This window comes from Sarcophilus harrisii, chromosome 2 (genome assembly GCF_902635505.1).
Source record: "Sarcophilus harrisii chromosome 2, mSarHar1.11, whole genome shotgun sequence".
NCBI lineage: Eukaryota > Metazoa > Chordata > Mammalia > Dasyuromorphia > Dasyuridae > Sarcophilus > Sarcophilus harrisii.
In genome coordinates, this window is record NC_045427.1 from 624,330,510 (window position 1) to 624,345,741 (window position 15,232).

The 15,232-nt window shown below is 37.8% G+C and overlaps 1 protein-coding gene across 1 annotated transcript in view; it reads left to right on the forward strand.

The window, feature by feature from the left end:
• The window catches only part of IQGAP1 (IQ motif containing GTPase activating protein 1), a 113,587-nt gene extending 99,035 nt beyond the window's left edge, over positions 1-14,552 (forward strand). Inside the window, exons 36-38 of the mRNA XM_031956701.1 lie at positions 572-694; positions 7,995-8,103; positions 11,930-14,552. Of these exons, the coding sequence (XP_031812561.1) occupies positions 572-694; positions 7,995-8,103; positions 11,930-12,043 (346 nt within the window). The 3' untranslated portion in view covers positions 12,044-14,552. The remainder of the gene's footprint in view (positions 1-571; positions 695-7,994; positions 8,104-11,929) is intronic.
• The last annotated feature ends 680 nt before the right edge of the window (positions 14,553-15,232 follow it).

A 15,232-nucleotide genomic window follows, 5' to 3' on the forward strand; every position in this document is an offset into this window, starting at 1 on the left:
CTCACTGGTTTCCCTGCTTTCTGTTGTCTGAACATTCTAGTTAGAGTCATGAATGAGGGGCAAATACTTTTGCCAGGGGTGCTTCCTGTCTAGAAAACCAGACTGTGTCCCTCAGTTTAGTTCTTCTCACTAAAACAGCTTTCATTATGTTACACTCTTGTTCCACAACTTGGAATGATTGCTTTTTCTTTTTTAATGAAGTCCATAGTGCCTTGTTCTGGGATTCAGGGTCTTTTTACCTGTGCTGTTAGCCAACAAGTCTTTTTTTTAAACCTATATTATGTATGTACCCCCCCATCTTTGATGCAGTGGGGAATGCAAGGGAGAAGTTAGTTGTGTCAAAGGAATGACTCAAAATTAACTTGAAAATTAGTCACAAAGCTGGAACTAGAACTTGTAGCCAATTGTGGTACATAGCACTGGACTATTTTGGTCCCATTTAAGTATTGAATATTACTTTTAAGTAATATTGACCTTTGACCCATGACCTCCTAGGCCTGGACTGTTTGGGACAGGGTTAAGCACGGGATGTGTAGTAGCTAACATCAAGTGCTCCTATTCATTTCCACAGGGTATCTAAGAAGCCAAGAGAGATGAAAGGAAAGAAAAGTAAAAAGATTTCCCTGAAATACACCGCAGCACGTCTACACGAGAAGGGGGTCCTTCTGGAGATTGAAGATCTTCAAGTGAATCAGTGAGTATCCAGTGATTGTGTGACTTTATTTACAAGGAGCTGATCTATATACTGAAAAGTCTCTCCCATCTCATAGAGGTGGTCATTTGAATGTCATTCTAAACCACCTGACTTAGCAAGAAATCTCATGTCCAAAGCATACCTTCTTAGAGACACAGATGGGCCCAAAGTGCTTAAAAAAGCAATATGAATCTGTTATCTAATTGACTACTCCTCAGTATACTGCTTGTTTCAAAATTTACAGATTCCCTTTTTGGCTGCCCTGCAATTATGAGTGGCAATCTGGTGTTATTTCTTTGGGAGTTTTCAGTTTCTCTTTTCCAAGCAAGGCTCTCATTCTCTAAGTTCTTGTTGGATCAATACAAAGAGAATTAAAGAGCTATATGAACCAGACGTGAGAGGCTTGGAGGGAGGCTGGAAGGACACAACATTCCCCAACCTTAGCCTAGGAGCCTGCACCTTATTTGATATATATTTTTTCCTTGACAAGAGTTTATCTAGAGACATGGCTCTTTTGTCACAGCCACCCACTCTCACTGGGCTTTCTTATTGTCATCTGCAACAACACACATATTAAATACCTCTTATATACTAAGTTCCTTTACTGGTTTTCCTTAGGACTTCTCTTGACCCATTAAAGAAGGAATAAGTAGCCAATAGGCTATTTAACCACATCAAATTAATGGTCATTTCAAGTTTAGTGGTTAACAGAGCTGCCACCTCCTGCAGTGTTGGCCCCTCTATAAATAAGAACTCTCCTGTCCCTAAACAAAAGAAGGGGGGTCCTGGGACCTGAAAAAAAAGACATGCGTGCTTCTCAGAAGTAGAGAGGCCTGTAAGCAGTGTGTGTCAGATAGTTTTAAGGCATCCACCCCTAGCTCACTACCTTCAGGACATAGATAACTCAGCCTTTCAGTTTGTAGCCACTAGTATCCTGTTTACATGATCTAATGTCATCTCTTTACCGTTCCTAGAGAATCATGGGCATCTTGGAGGGACTGACTTCCTTGTGTCATATTTCATCAGGGATAAACATCATCACATTATACAAACAACATAATGTTATAGTGAGAAAATAGGAACCATGGGGTGTGATCTACATGTTTTCTTCATGCTCATCCTCTGCTGTTGTCTCTACTCGGTCCTCATTCAGAATGTCATAGCTAGCCGCATGGCTATTTTTTCAGGGCATATCAATGCAACTAGTGAATAAAAATCCTAAAAATGTAGAATTCAGGTAGCACAGTCTATTGTACTTAAGCTACTCAAGTTCAGGCTACTCTCAGACTTTGTTGTGATTTGGTCATTTTTCAGTTGTGTCCATTTTTTTGTGATCCCATTTGAGATTTTCTTGGCAAAGATACTGGAGTGGTTTGCCATTTCCTTTTCCATATATTTTTACAGATGAGCTATTGAAGCAAAAAGGGTTAAGTTATTTGCCTAGAGTCACCTAGCTAGTAAGTGTCTAAGGCTGGATTTGAACTTGGGAAGAGTAGTTTTCTGACTTCAGTTCTGGCGCTTTATCCACTGAGTACCTGCAAACTGCAAACTGAAGAATAACAAGTTGAGCTTTTGGTATGCTGTAGAACAAATACTTTTTACTGTTTGGCCTTTATTGAATGCTAGGATTGTCCTAAGCCTCAAGAATGTGATAAGTACAAGATGCTTCTTCTACATTCTAATTGGGAAAAGAACACATCTCATGTTGTTGTTTGTCCTTCATTCTCGAAAAGGACCATTATATCAGGAAGGTGATGCCATGGGTGCAAGGGAATTGGATTTGAAGGAGGGAGGACTGTGCAAGGTCTCACTTTCCCCTCCAGAGCCATTTGGGTCCAGTGGCCAGATAAAGATCAGGAAGACTAGAGATGCCTCTGGATGCAGCAGGAAACCTTGGCTTTTTTAAGCTTAGGTCTTCAACAAGGCACAATTTGACTGAGGCTGCACCCATTCGGTGATTAAAGCTAGGTAGAAATTTAGGCAAAGAATCTCCTTTCACCTCATTCCTCCCCCTCCCACCCCCCAAAAAAAATCTAAATAAATAAATCTGGGAGGGGAAGACCCTCAGGGTTTCTAGCTAAAGCAGAAATGATTGTTATTTATGTTCAATGAGATCAGTCAGGACCCAAACAGTGACCAAATAGGGCTTAACTTGGGACCTGTTGATGGCTAATCAATAAGAATGAGTGTTTTGCTTTAATACATGAAGTAATTAGTGCATAAGTGCTTGTAAATTTGTAAATTATACACACACACACACACATATATGTGTGTGTGTATAAATATAGAGTAGCATGATATATACGGACATATATGTGTATATATGTTGATAAAATACAGATAGACTGGGAGACTAAGAAAGTGCTCAATGTGCTTTACAAATAATAACCTCGAGAAGAATTAAAGAAGGCATATATTAGTTGTAAGCCAGAAAAAGGAGTTTAGATTTGTGGCTGGCAGCTGGAAGCCATTGTAGATTCTTAGGGGGAATGACTTTCTGAAATGAAGTAAAGGTGTTCAGGTATCACCAAGAAATGACTCCGAATGTATATCAGATTTATATAATACTCTGTTAGCCTTGAAAGATAAGTCAGGAATATAACACCAAATTTCACATTAATGTTCAGATGTAAAGAAGAAAAAGAGAAATAAAATCTCTTAATTTCTGGAATTCTGTAGTCTCTCTCCTTCCCCTGTCCTTCCCCCAGGATCTGTTGGTAGTAATTATTTTGGAAAACGAAGGAGAGAGAACAAACATTTAAGCATCTACTAGATCCCAAGCTCTGTGCTAAGCAGTTTACAAATATTATCTCATTTGTTTCTCACAGTAACCCTGGGAGAAAGGTGCTGTAATTCCCATTTTACAATTGTGGAAACTGAAGTAGACGGAAGTTAAGAAGTTAACTAACTACCTTGACCAGAGGCTCATAGCTAGTAACTGTCAGAGGCTGGATTTGGATTCCAAACCCAGCACTCTGATGCCTCAATGAAGGACATCTGGCTTTTGGGCCTGATTTTTATCTCATTTTTCTTAGTCACACTTTGTATCCAACTTTGAGGTCTTCTTGACCCAGGACCTGGGTTAAGCTCTCTCCTTTCTCTACCTCTAAGATTTGGGGCATGGCCATTTTCTCTCATTTACTCTGGCTTCTGAGCAATATTTATTGCATTAAGTTAATTTTTACCTGCTTTGAATTTTTACTGTCCTGAAGGTTCCTGAAGGGCTATTCCAGGTGGCATGTGATGAAAGTTTTCTTTTATAATCATTGTTCTGAGTAAACTTCCTTCAGGCTATTATTTGAACTCAGCGGAAACTGCTTTAGGCACCTCAGAGATGTATATGGTTATTTAGAGACATTTAGAACTAGCCTTCAGTTTTTCCCCACTTCAAAAGTGTGGGTTAGCCACATTAAGAAATGTGATGTGATTTCCTCAATATAGGGAACTTTCTGGTGACAAAATTTATTGTCCATCTTACGGTGATAGCAAGCTGGCTAGGACTTTTAGAGGTAACTGAACTGCTCAGAGTAATATATAAAAAGTATATTGGAGGCGTGACTTCTCCTTGGATCACATAGCACACTGCCTGCTGGACAGTTAGTAGCTCTTCTTCACTTATAACCACCATCACTTGAGCTATGATTTTAAAAAATAACCCCATTGGTGAAATAAATAGGGCAGCAAAATGTGGTCCTTGTATTATGTCTTCTGGGCATTGTTACTTGAATCTCCTCTCTAGAACTTAGACCTACTTGCCCTATCTTAGAGAATCTTCTCTCACTGTTGGGTTTCCTCTCTAAATCCAGATTGGGAGCAGATTCCTCATGTAGTAACATTTGATTCATTTTGCTTTCAAAGAAAAGCTCTCCTATGACACTTTTCCCTTGGGTATACAAAGATCAAATATCCCCACTCAACTGGTTTTGTTAGCTAAATTCTAGTTTCTGTGCTGTTTAGGAAATTCTCAGCTGACCTCTTAAAAGCATGGCCCCAGAGGGCACTAGGGCATGTCTTTGGGCACGCACATAAAAGCTTAGCTTTCTGAAAATCAGGCAGGTAAGAATACTGGATATTTTCATGGCCAAAGAAGCATAATTACAAGGAAGCAATTCATTTCTTATAAAGACTTTTTTCTCTTACTAATTTTCTCTTCATACACATGTTTTTAAGTTCCCCTAACTGTGATTAGAGTAATTAAGAGTAAGAATGGATAATAGGAATACCTTCAATATATTCTAGAAAATCTTTGATACAGTTTAGATAAACTAGATTATCTACACTAGTGGGAAGTGAGACTGTGGTAAGTTTTCCTGGCTTTTGATTTATAACAGGGGTCCTCAAACTTTTAAAATAGGGGGCCAGTTCACTGTTCCTCAGACTGTTGGAGGACCAGACTATAGCAAAAACAAAAACTTTGTTTTATGGGCCTTTAAATAAAGAAACTTCATAGTCCTGGGTGAGAGGGGATAATCGTCCTCAGCTACCACATCTGGTCCAGGTGCCGTAGTTTGAAGACCCCTGATTTATAACAATAGCAAAACTCATATGGAGTTTTAAAGTCTGCAAAGTGCTTTACATCCTTTAATGCACATTTGAGACCCACAGATTGAATTTGAATCTAGATCTTCTTGACTCCCATATTGAGGACCAATCCTAGTATCAGATGCAGCCCCCTGAGAAGGAGATATTCTGGATAGATAACTTGCTCAAATAATCAAGTAGTTATTATTTTTGATCATAGAGCTTTAGTATAATTGAAGTAGAAATCTTTCCCAAATCTGTGACACATTTCTGTGCCTCAATCAAAGGCTACCAAATGTAACTCGACCACTTATTGATGACTGAGGCCTACAAATAAGAACATAGATTATTCTGTTGTGCTGTAGTGGGGGACCTCACTTTCTCCCCTTTCCTTTCACCTCTCCTGTCTTCTTTCCTCTTCCTTTTCTTCCTCCTCTTCTTTTACATACACCCACCCCTAACAATTTAGTTTTATAATAAATAACTGGAAGGCAAAAATTTATTAAGCATCTATTATGTGTAAGACACTAGGGATACCAAAGTAAAGGTGATTATAATCTGTAATTCATATGCTGGCAGGGAAGTAGCATAGATATAACATATACGTAGAGAACATACATAAGAAGAACATGCATGTATCCTTAAAAGGGGAACATGACAACAAGAGAGAGATCTAATTGATGTACTTTAAGAAGACTCTAGGAGGAGAAAACACTTTTTGCTTGAAGGAGAGGAATAGGGTAACCAGGGAAAACTTAGTGGAAGAAATGACTTCTGTACCAAGTTAGCTTTGAAGAAAGAAGGATTCTGGATGGTAGAGCTGGATGGTAGGGCATTGATAGTAGGCACAGAGATGGCCTACACAAATGTGTAGAGGCAGGCCATGAGCTGGAACAGCTCACAATCTGTTCTGCCTGGAGTCATGTTCATGAAAGAAAATTGTGTGTGTGTGTGTGACACTATATAAAAAGGTAGATTAAAGCCCAGATGGTGGTGGGTTTTTGATGCAAGTTTATAATATATCCTAGAAGCAATAGGGTACCAGTGACTTTCTGAGGAGGAGAACGACGTGGCTTGTTCAGCTTTTAAAATGACCCACTTTGCAGTTGAATGTAGGATGAATGTGGGGGAGGGGTCTCATGGGGAGAGAGTAGAGACAAATAAGACCCTAAACTTGTTGTATGCTAGCCTTGTAAGTGGAGAGAAGCCAGATGCAAAAGATGTGGTGTAGATGGAAGTAAACAAAGTTGGCAGCTGATTAGATATAGAGGGAGGAGGAGGGAAGGCATGGTGAGGAGAAATTTAATTGAAGATGAATCTAAAATTATGAACTAGAGAGACTTCAAGGGTAGGGGTACTCTGAATAGGAGTATATTTGAGATGGAGGATATTTGATAGGATGGATATGGTTGCGTTTAGAGAAGATGACTGCCATCCTGCATATGGTGAGTTTGAAGGGCCAACTGGGGATGTCTAGTAGGCATTTGGAGATGTGGAGGCAGTACTAAATACATAGATTTATTAGATGTTTAATAAGTATAGATTTGAGAGTAATCAATGGTAATTGAACACTTGGTGAGATATATTAAGGGAGAGTAGAGGGGAGAATAGAAGGGTGTTTGTCCATTACTTGCCATCCTATGTGGTTCTAGGATATCGTGCTTTTTTTCCAGTATGTTTAGCACATGGTAAGTTCTAATTAATTATGTCTGTGTATAGATGTTTTCATGTGTGTATATGTAATATACACATAATATTTCTGTCCCATCTCTTGTTGCCAATGTGCTTACCACAACAATCATTCCTTTTTCTTTCAGTTGACTGTTTATATTAAGTTGCAGGCTTGGAAACTAGATCCCTAGGCTTGTTAGAATTGTGTAACAAGAAAGAGTATGTAGGTACTGAGTAAGGACTTGGGGTGCCAGTGACCTATTTAGAATAATGGGTTTATAGTAGGAAGGGATCTGAGGTATGAATAAAGTACATCAGCTTTAATACGTGGACCGTCATGGCATCTATGTTGGATCCAAGTTCCCTGGGATGTTCTTTTTGTTTCTCAGCTCTGTCATAAATAGGAGTGAGTGTTGAGCACTTGGTTTCCGGAGTGTCCAGCACTATACAAAACTATGTTCAGGGTAGGACCCGCTGTGATCATCTCTATTGTGATGTAACATCAGTCTTCCTCTTTTTCCACAGTAATTCTCGATATGGTAGTTGGCTTGTGGTCATGAAACTGTAACATTTTGTCTTTTAAGAATTTACCCAGCGTGATGTTTGAAGCCTGTGTTCATTTCTTTGTGTTCAGGCCTTATAACTCAGACTAGCCAAATCCTTCTCTGGGCTCTTCCCTTCATTCCCCTTAACTGCTCCCCACACTTCACTGTGTTAAGCCCCTCCCAACTTTCCACCGCTAATTCCAGCCCAACTCTTGTATTGCTGTCCTCCTTCCCTGATGCATGGTGGGTAGGTATTGCTTTGCTTGATAGTCTTAAGACTTCCTTTGATACTGTTTTGGCAGGATCTTTTGTTGCTCCTGCTTGAGCAAAGCAGGGATGCTACATTGGGGATAGCAAACTATCTTCTCTTTAAATTCCAAAGCATATATTCACAGTTTTATTGGTTGAAAATAAAGTTTCAGTTGAAATACACACTTCACTGCACTCCTGCCTTCCTTTCATGGATTCTAACCAATTTCCTCACCTCACCTCAACTTGCCATTTTCCTCTTTTACAAGATATGTGGACCATGGCCTCTGATAATTTGTTGGTTTTTTAAACAGGTTCAAAAATGTGATCTTTGAAATCAGCCCAACGGAGGAAGTTGGAGACTTTGAAGTGAAAGCCAAATTCATGGGGGTTCAGATGGAGACTTTCATGTTACATTACCAGGTGAGTGGTTTTTCCTTAAAAGGCCCTATATAGAGATGTTCACTTAAAGAATAACAGCAGTTCTCATGGATAGATTGCTTTTTATGGTTACAAAGCACTTTCAGATAGAATATTTCTTTTAATTGTCACAACAACTCTGAGAGGCATGGTAAACGTGGTTATTCCATTTTACAAATGGAAATCTAAGATGCAGAGGTTAGGGGACATGACCAGTATCTCACAACTAGTAAGTAGCAGAGCTGGCACTCCAACATTGGGGCTTTGGAGTGAATATTAAATGCTCTTTTTGTTATCCTACTCTTCCTCCAAAGAAATAGAAGAATTAATTTTTGAGAAGATTCTTTTCAGAGATTTAAATAATAAGGGGTCTTTGTTGGAAAAAAATTTGTGTGCTTGCATTTGTCTAAGCTTGATGACTCAGATTACTTGGGAGCTTTGAGAATAGGTTAGAACACTGAAAGGAAAGGAACAAAAGTAGTATCAGCTACTTAACATTTCCCTAGTGTTGTAAAGCTTTTTTCTATTTTTATTTGAGCTTTGTCTTATTGAGGTAGCTGCTATTGTTCTTCATTTTACAGAGGAGGAAACTGAGGCTGAGCAATATCTCATTCCTCAGTGTCACTCAGCCAGTCAATAGCTGAGGTAGAATCTGAACAGGCAGGTTCTTTTGAGCCCAAGTGCTGGGCGCTGCTCATTCATCTATCTGGGCTACTGTGGGCTGGCCCCATGGACCTTCCTACAGCCTGAGGTAGAGCTTAGCCCTATGAGAGGCTGTGAAGGGCAAATACTCTGGGCTCTTTTCCTGGCTCTGACCCTTCCCCTCCTTTCTATGAATTGGGCTGAAGTCTGTGGGCTTAGTGGCTCTGTCAGTCAGCAAATGTGTGGGAGGCAAAATGAGCCCTTGCCTACAAGAAGCTTACATTCCACTGTAGGAGGCAGTGTGGAAAGAAAGAGGGATCTACTTTTCCTTTACATTTCTGAGAGAGAAGCATTGATTTGAATCTGTGACTTCTTTATTATGGGAAATAGAGTAATAATTGATGGTTTCCATAGAATGCTTTATGTGTGTTTTCTCATTTTGTCCTCAAAAGAGTTCTGTGAGAGAAGTATTATTAGGTATTATTATCCCCATTTTATTGATAATCAAACCAAGACTAAGAAGTTAAATGAATTATTGCAGGTCACAGGTCATAAATATCAAAGGATATTGCTAAGTATGAATTTGTTAGGATTCAGTCTCCTTCTCTCTTTCCCCCCTTCTCCTCTCCCATTCTTCCTTACTCCTCTTGTTGTGTCTACAATGCTGCCGTTTCTCTGATGTAGCTCCATCAGAAACTCCAGCTTCTCTTATTCATTTTCCACCTATTCTCCTCAGATTAGCCACCCTTTGGTCCTTAGGCCTTCCTCCTTTCCATCAGTTGTCTCTTCCTGTGTTACCTGCTTGGGCTGACTGCACTCATATATCTCCTCAATAAAGTCCTTCACCACTGCTCATACACAGACCATTTTGGGTCATGCTCTACCTATTTGTGTTCACCATATAACTTCTGTTGTTTTAAGCTTTTGGTCATTTTTGTCTTGCCTAGTTGGACATGATTGAGCAAGAATATTAGGTGTAGGGATTGGTAGAAAGTGGGAGTGCTTAGGCACCTTCAGTTTCTCACTAATATGAGTCTTTTCTTACTTGCTAAGTACTTTCCTTATAATGTCATGATATCATTTTGGTCCTCTTTGAGAATGAAGGATAACAACCAACCATCTGGGAAAGACTAGAAAGTGATATCTCAATAGAAAGGAACATCTCAATGTTCGTAGGAAGAAAATTGATGGAGTGTCTTTCTAGATTTTAAAGCATTTTTATCATGTATATAAATGAAAAAAATATAAAAATACATTTGGTATATTTGTCCTGTGTGGCGAAAAAAGCTTTGATATAAATGACTAGTCCTTTCATTGTGATCCTGAACAGTAGCTTGTACATCATATACTACTCTAAATACATCATTGGAGATCTCTATATCAAAACCCTTCAGAGTCTAATGGGAGTAACTAATATTTTTTCTCTTTTTTTTAAAACTAACTAGATTTTCATGTAAGAACTCAGTGTCTAAAGTTTTCTCTTCTTTTTTTCTAGACATTTGCTTTTAAATGCAGATCCTCTTTTCTCTGAATTGATTGTACCTCAGGACTTATATAACAGAAACTGGTTTCTATCTCTGTTGATGTTTCTGAAATATACTCACCAGTTATCAAGCCTCTCTTGTTCAACACAGGATGCAATTTCATAAATTGGTTTCTATGTAAACTATGAGCCTCTGAAGGAAAATCAGAGGGTTTCCCTAAGATTTAGAGCATTAAAACAGTTCAAAGATGAACATCTGAAAAATGAGGAAAATGAAATGCCTTGCCCAAGATCTTGCATCTTCACTTCCTGTTTTATCAGATACACATAGATGTAGCCATTGCCTGAAGTAGTTTAAATATGGCCTGACCAACTATTAAGGGCTAATTGATCTTGCAGGAGGCCTTTAAATTCTAGCCCATTGAATCTTGTCTTTCACTATTTTTTTAATCCTCTCAGGTTCTAAGATTGGTAGCCCAGCTCTTACACATTCATTCTCACCCTGACAAAAAATATGAAATATCAAACATTTGGGTTCAGGGGCCTGATGATTTTGTTGAGACCTCATTGTTGGTCATATTTCCATTCCCTATTGAATATTGTGTTTTCTATATCAAATTGTAATTCTCATTTTATCCAGATGTTTTTTTAAACAGTAGACATCATGGTATAAGAGAAGAAAATTTGACTTTAGATTCTAGTCTCACCATTCTTATTAAAAAGCTTCAGTGGGCCTCACTTTCCCCATCTCTAAAATTAGCTGGTTCATCTAGTCTTTTACAGGTCATGTCTTTTATCATTATAATGTTCTATTCTTAAGATCTTGCAGAACTACTAGTCTCCATTGAATGTAAATCAACATGTGCTATATTCACTCCTTTTTTTTTTCTCTTCCATGTTTTTTTCCTTTTGCTTTGCTTTTTCTCTCCCCAGTATGATTCATAAAGCAATGCGTATTAAAAATAAACTTAGTACAATTAAAAAAAGAACTACCAGTTTTCCAGCCAGTCACAAAAAATCCTTCAACATCTTTCAATCATATAATTTTACTAAAGTGGGAGAAATATGCTGCTTTGAAATGGGGGGGGAAGATAAATAAATGTAACAATTAAATATTCCTTTTCAAGAAAGCTTATTCAAATCTGACATCAGACAATTAACACTTACTAGCTGTATGACCCTGGGAAAGTCATCACATACACATACACCCCCCCCAAAAGAAAGAAAACAAATTTGACATGAAAAATATAAGCCCTAAATTAACCAGAAAAAATATATTCACTAAAATACTTAATTCCTAAGAAGTGTGGAATTTATTTTAGTTTGAGATTCATGCTGACCAGATTTCATATTTGCCTTCAATATAGTGGCTTTTTACCTAGACAGGCACCAGCATAAGCTGACAGTGACAGTAATAAGGATTATCATCATCCAGGAAATGTATGAGTCAGTCATCCTGTGAAAGATAGCAGATACACCACAGAATTGCTATACTGTTGGGCATGAAACGTTAAAAAACTCAGAGATCAGCCTCCAGAGTTGTATGACTCCCCCTTGGATAAGAGGGATCCAGAATGAGATGAAATCCCAGATACGCCCTGACTATGCTCTCTTTAAGATGTTTGCTTATGCTAGATCCATATTCTACCCTTCTTTCCATTTCCAAAGATTTTCTCAACAGTTTTTACTTTCTTCTTTGGGCAGGATCTGTTACAGCTCCAATATGAAGGGGTTGCTGTCATGAAACTGTTTGATAGAGCAAAAGTCAATGTCAACCTCCTGATTTTCCTGCTCAACAAGAAGTTCTATGGGAAGTAATTGATGTTGGCCCCATGTGCCAAGAGCAAGAAGACCATGGGAAGAAGGAGCACCACATGACGGCCTCGTAATGTGCTTTGGAGCCAGAGACACTCCCAATGCCAAACTGCATCTCCTCCCATTTGGGGACCTTCTGCCACTCCCTTCTCACAGTGAATTAATAACTCAGGCTTTAGCTGACCTTTTGGGTTACTTCACTTTCTTCTCTGTCATTTGACACCCAAGGAAAAAGTGGAAACTCAATCCTGCTAAAAACCTTTTCCCATAGGCTGTTACAGGCTCAGTGGTTACTTGGATATATTTTTGAGCTTTGGGGTCTTGCTTTAATTAGAAATGTGAATGGTGGATTTCTTATTACTTATGTAGATGGACAAAAATGGCACCAATTAGAAAAATCTTATAACTCTTTATGGACATGTACACATGTAACCTTGCTCATTTCAAAATGTATAAGCAGAGATCAATTAATGATTCAGATTGTAATCGTTAAAAGAGTTGTTTGAAACTAAATTGGGTCTTTTGTCCTCTGAGTAAGACATAATAGGAAATGTGTTCCATTTGATCTTTGCCATCTCGGTTCCTTGTATGTAGTAGCCAAGGGAGACATTGTTCTGCCCAGAGAGAAGAGCTTCTGAGGGAGGCATTTGGGGGGGAACTCTCCCCCCACTTATATTTGGACAACGTGATCAGTTTTGTTGCCTGAGATTTAGAAGCACCAGAATATATATGTCTATTTTGGGGGGAGAATCCAATTGATGAAGTCCTTGCATATTCAGAAATGGACTAGATTCCTTATGAGGTTCTCTGTCTTCTTTTTCTGTGCTGGTGCCCACCCAGGGACATAGGATTAGGCCATTTTAGGAAGGCATCCTACCCCGTTACTTAATGAATGGTTTTAGATATAACATTAAACAACCTAACTAGATTTCTTCATTATTTGGGTTTGTTGCTTTAAGGTGCCTTATTAACAAAACATAGATTAATCTATCTCAATTCTTAAAGGATTTCTTTATGGTTGCTTGCCTGCAGATAAAAATATATTTTGTGGGGGTTTTTTATTAATAAAATAAGGGGAATTAGGGTATTTTAAAGATTTATATGCTTCAGAAGCCTTTAGAGTGCTGTAAGAAAAGGAATTTTTTAAAAATGATTAAAAAAAATAGCTTATCTGTATATCTGAACTCTTAAAAATTTCTTATGGCCACAACACTATTAAGGCCTCATCTACAGAGTTGTAGAAGGACAGCCCTGTCTTACTGTAAATTGAACCAAAACAAAAATATATCTGATCAGTACATACTGTGTTCCAGGCCCTGATTCTTAGACTGGTTTCTTCTTTTGTCTGTTTTTGCTGATTCCATTACCAACTTTAGTTATGAACCTTTATTTTTAAAAGGCTTTAGTCTTAAAAAGTAAGCCCTGACAAATAGCATGGATGGATGAAACATTTATTGGAATTATACATGTCATATATTTAAAAAAAAAAAAAAAAAACCCAAACATCATCCTTTGTTTTGAAATACTAAAATCATGCCATTTTCTCCTAAATGTTTTGGTTCAATATTCCTTAAGTATAAAACTGTCTCTAGCCCAATTGAAGCACACAACAAATCCTTCACTGAAACCATTTTTATGAGCATTTTGAAATTAACTGGTTGATATATTTTTCCAGTGAAGCACATTGAAGAATAGCCATTGGTATCTAGTTTGTGTATCATATTCTTGTTCCAGTTGTAAATACCAGAGAAATATTTTTTAGTATGGACTCTCTCTACTCAGTTACACAGGATTGATGATGTGTACGTTACTCAGCGCTTTACACATTCCAGGATATCCAAAAAGTAGAAGATTTAGGCCAGGAAAAATTTCACCATAGAACTAGAGAAGGGGATAAAGTAGTAACTCATGGGAATTCTCCACTGCCATGACCACAGGAACTATGTTAAATTAATTTTTTTTTTCTGTAATTGCATTTTACTTGGAAAACAAATTAAACTAGAAAGTAAAAGTAATAGTTTCAAAAACTGGGACCAAAGTTTTAATCTTTTTAAGAAAGGGATATTACTCTCTTTTGGGCCCCACGCTATACCAAGCATTACAGTGATGGACAAAGTCTACAAGAGGTTGTAACAGGGACGCTTGAGTCATTTGTTAAAAAACTATCTGTTTACCTGGTTTCTGATGCAAGACATTAAGCATGAAACATTTAGAGTTAAAGAATTTTTATGGGGATAATATTTAAAGCAATTTTTTTAATACATTGGAGAAAATGATAAAATTTTCAGGTCTGGACATTGAAACTTTGTAGCTTTTATTACTGTTTTATTTATTAGTAATAGGGTTCTTCCAGCTGCTTTCTCCATCTTAGGCCACCTCTCCTTGCCAACCATCATGACATTTGTTGCAAATTTATTTACTCCCAGAAATTTGGGCTGCTTGTTCCATTTATTGGCACAAAAAATTTGTCTTTTGTATCTCTCAACAAAATAAAAGGTCATTTGTTCATGTGTTGCTGTTGCAGTTTAATCAGTTCTTGATCACTACTACTTTGTAAGAGTAGATTACACAATCTTTGTAGAATATGAGAATGAGTAACTGAAAAATGCAACAACTCCCATTTCCTGTAGTATTTGAGAAGCAAATTGGAGAAAAAATAAATGAGTTTCTAGAATTCTGCCTCAAAGCTATTTCAAAATATATTTATAATTTTATAAACAAAATATTTCTTTTCTTTTATTTTAATTTAATAGCCTTTTATTTACAGGTTATATGTATGGGTAACTTTACAGCGTTAACAATTGCCAAACCTCTTGTTCCAATTTTTCACCTCTTAGCCCCCACCCCCTCCCCCAGATGGCAGGATGACCAGTAGATGTTAAATATATTTAAATATAGATACACAGTAAGTATACATGACCAAACCGTTATTTTGCTGTACAAAAAGAATCAGACTCTGAAATATTGTACAATTAGCTTGTGAAGGAAATCAAAAATGCAGGTGGACAAAAATAGAGGGATTGGAAATTCTATGTAATGGTTCAGTCATCTCCAGAGTTCTTTCCCTGAGTGTGGCTGGTTCAGTTCATTACTGCTCCATTGGAACTGATTTGGTTGATCTCATTGCTGAGAATGGCCAGGTCCATCAGAACTGGTCATCATATAGTGTTGTTGAAGTATATAATGATCTCC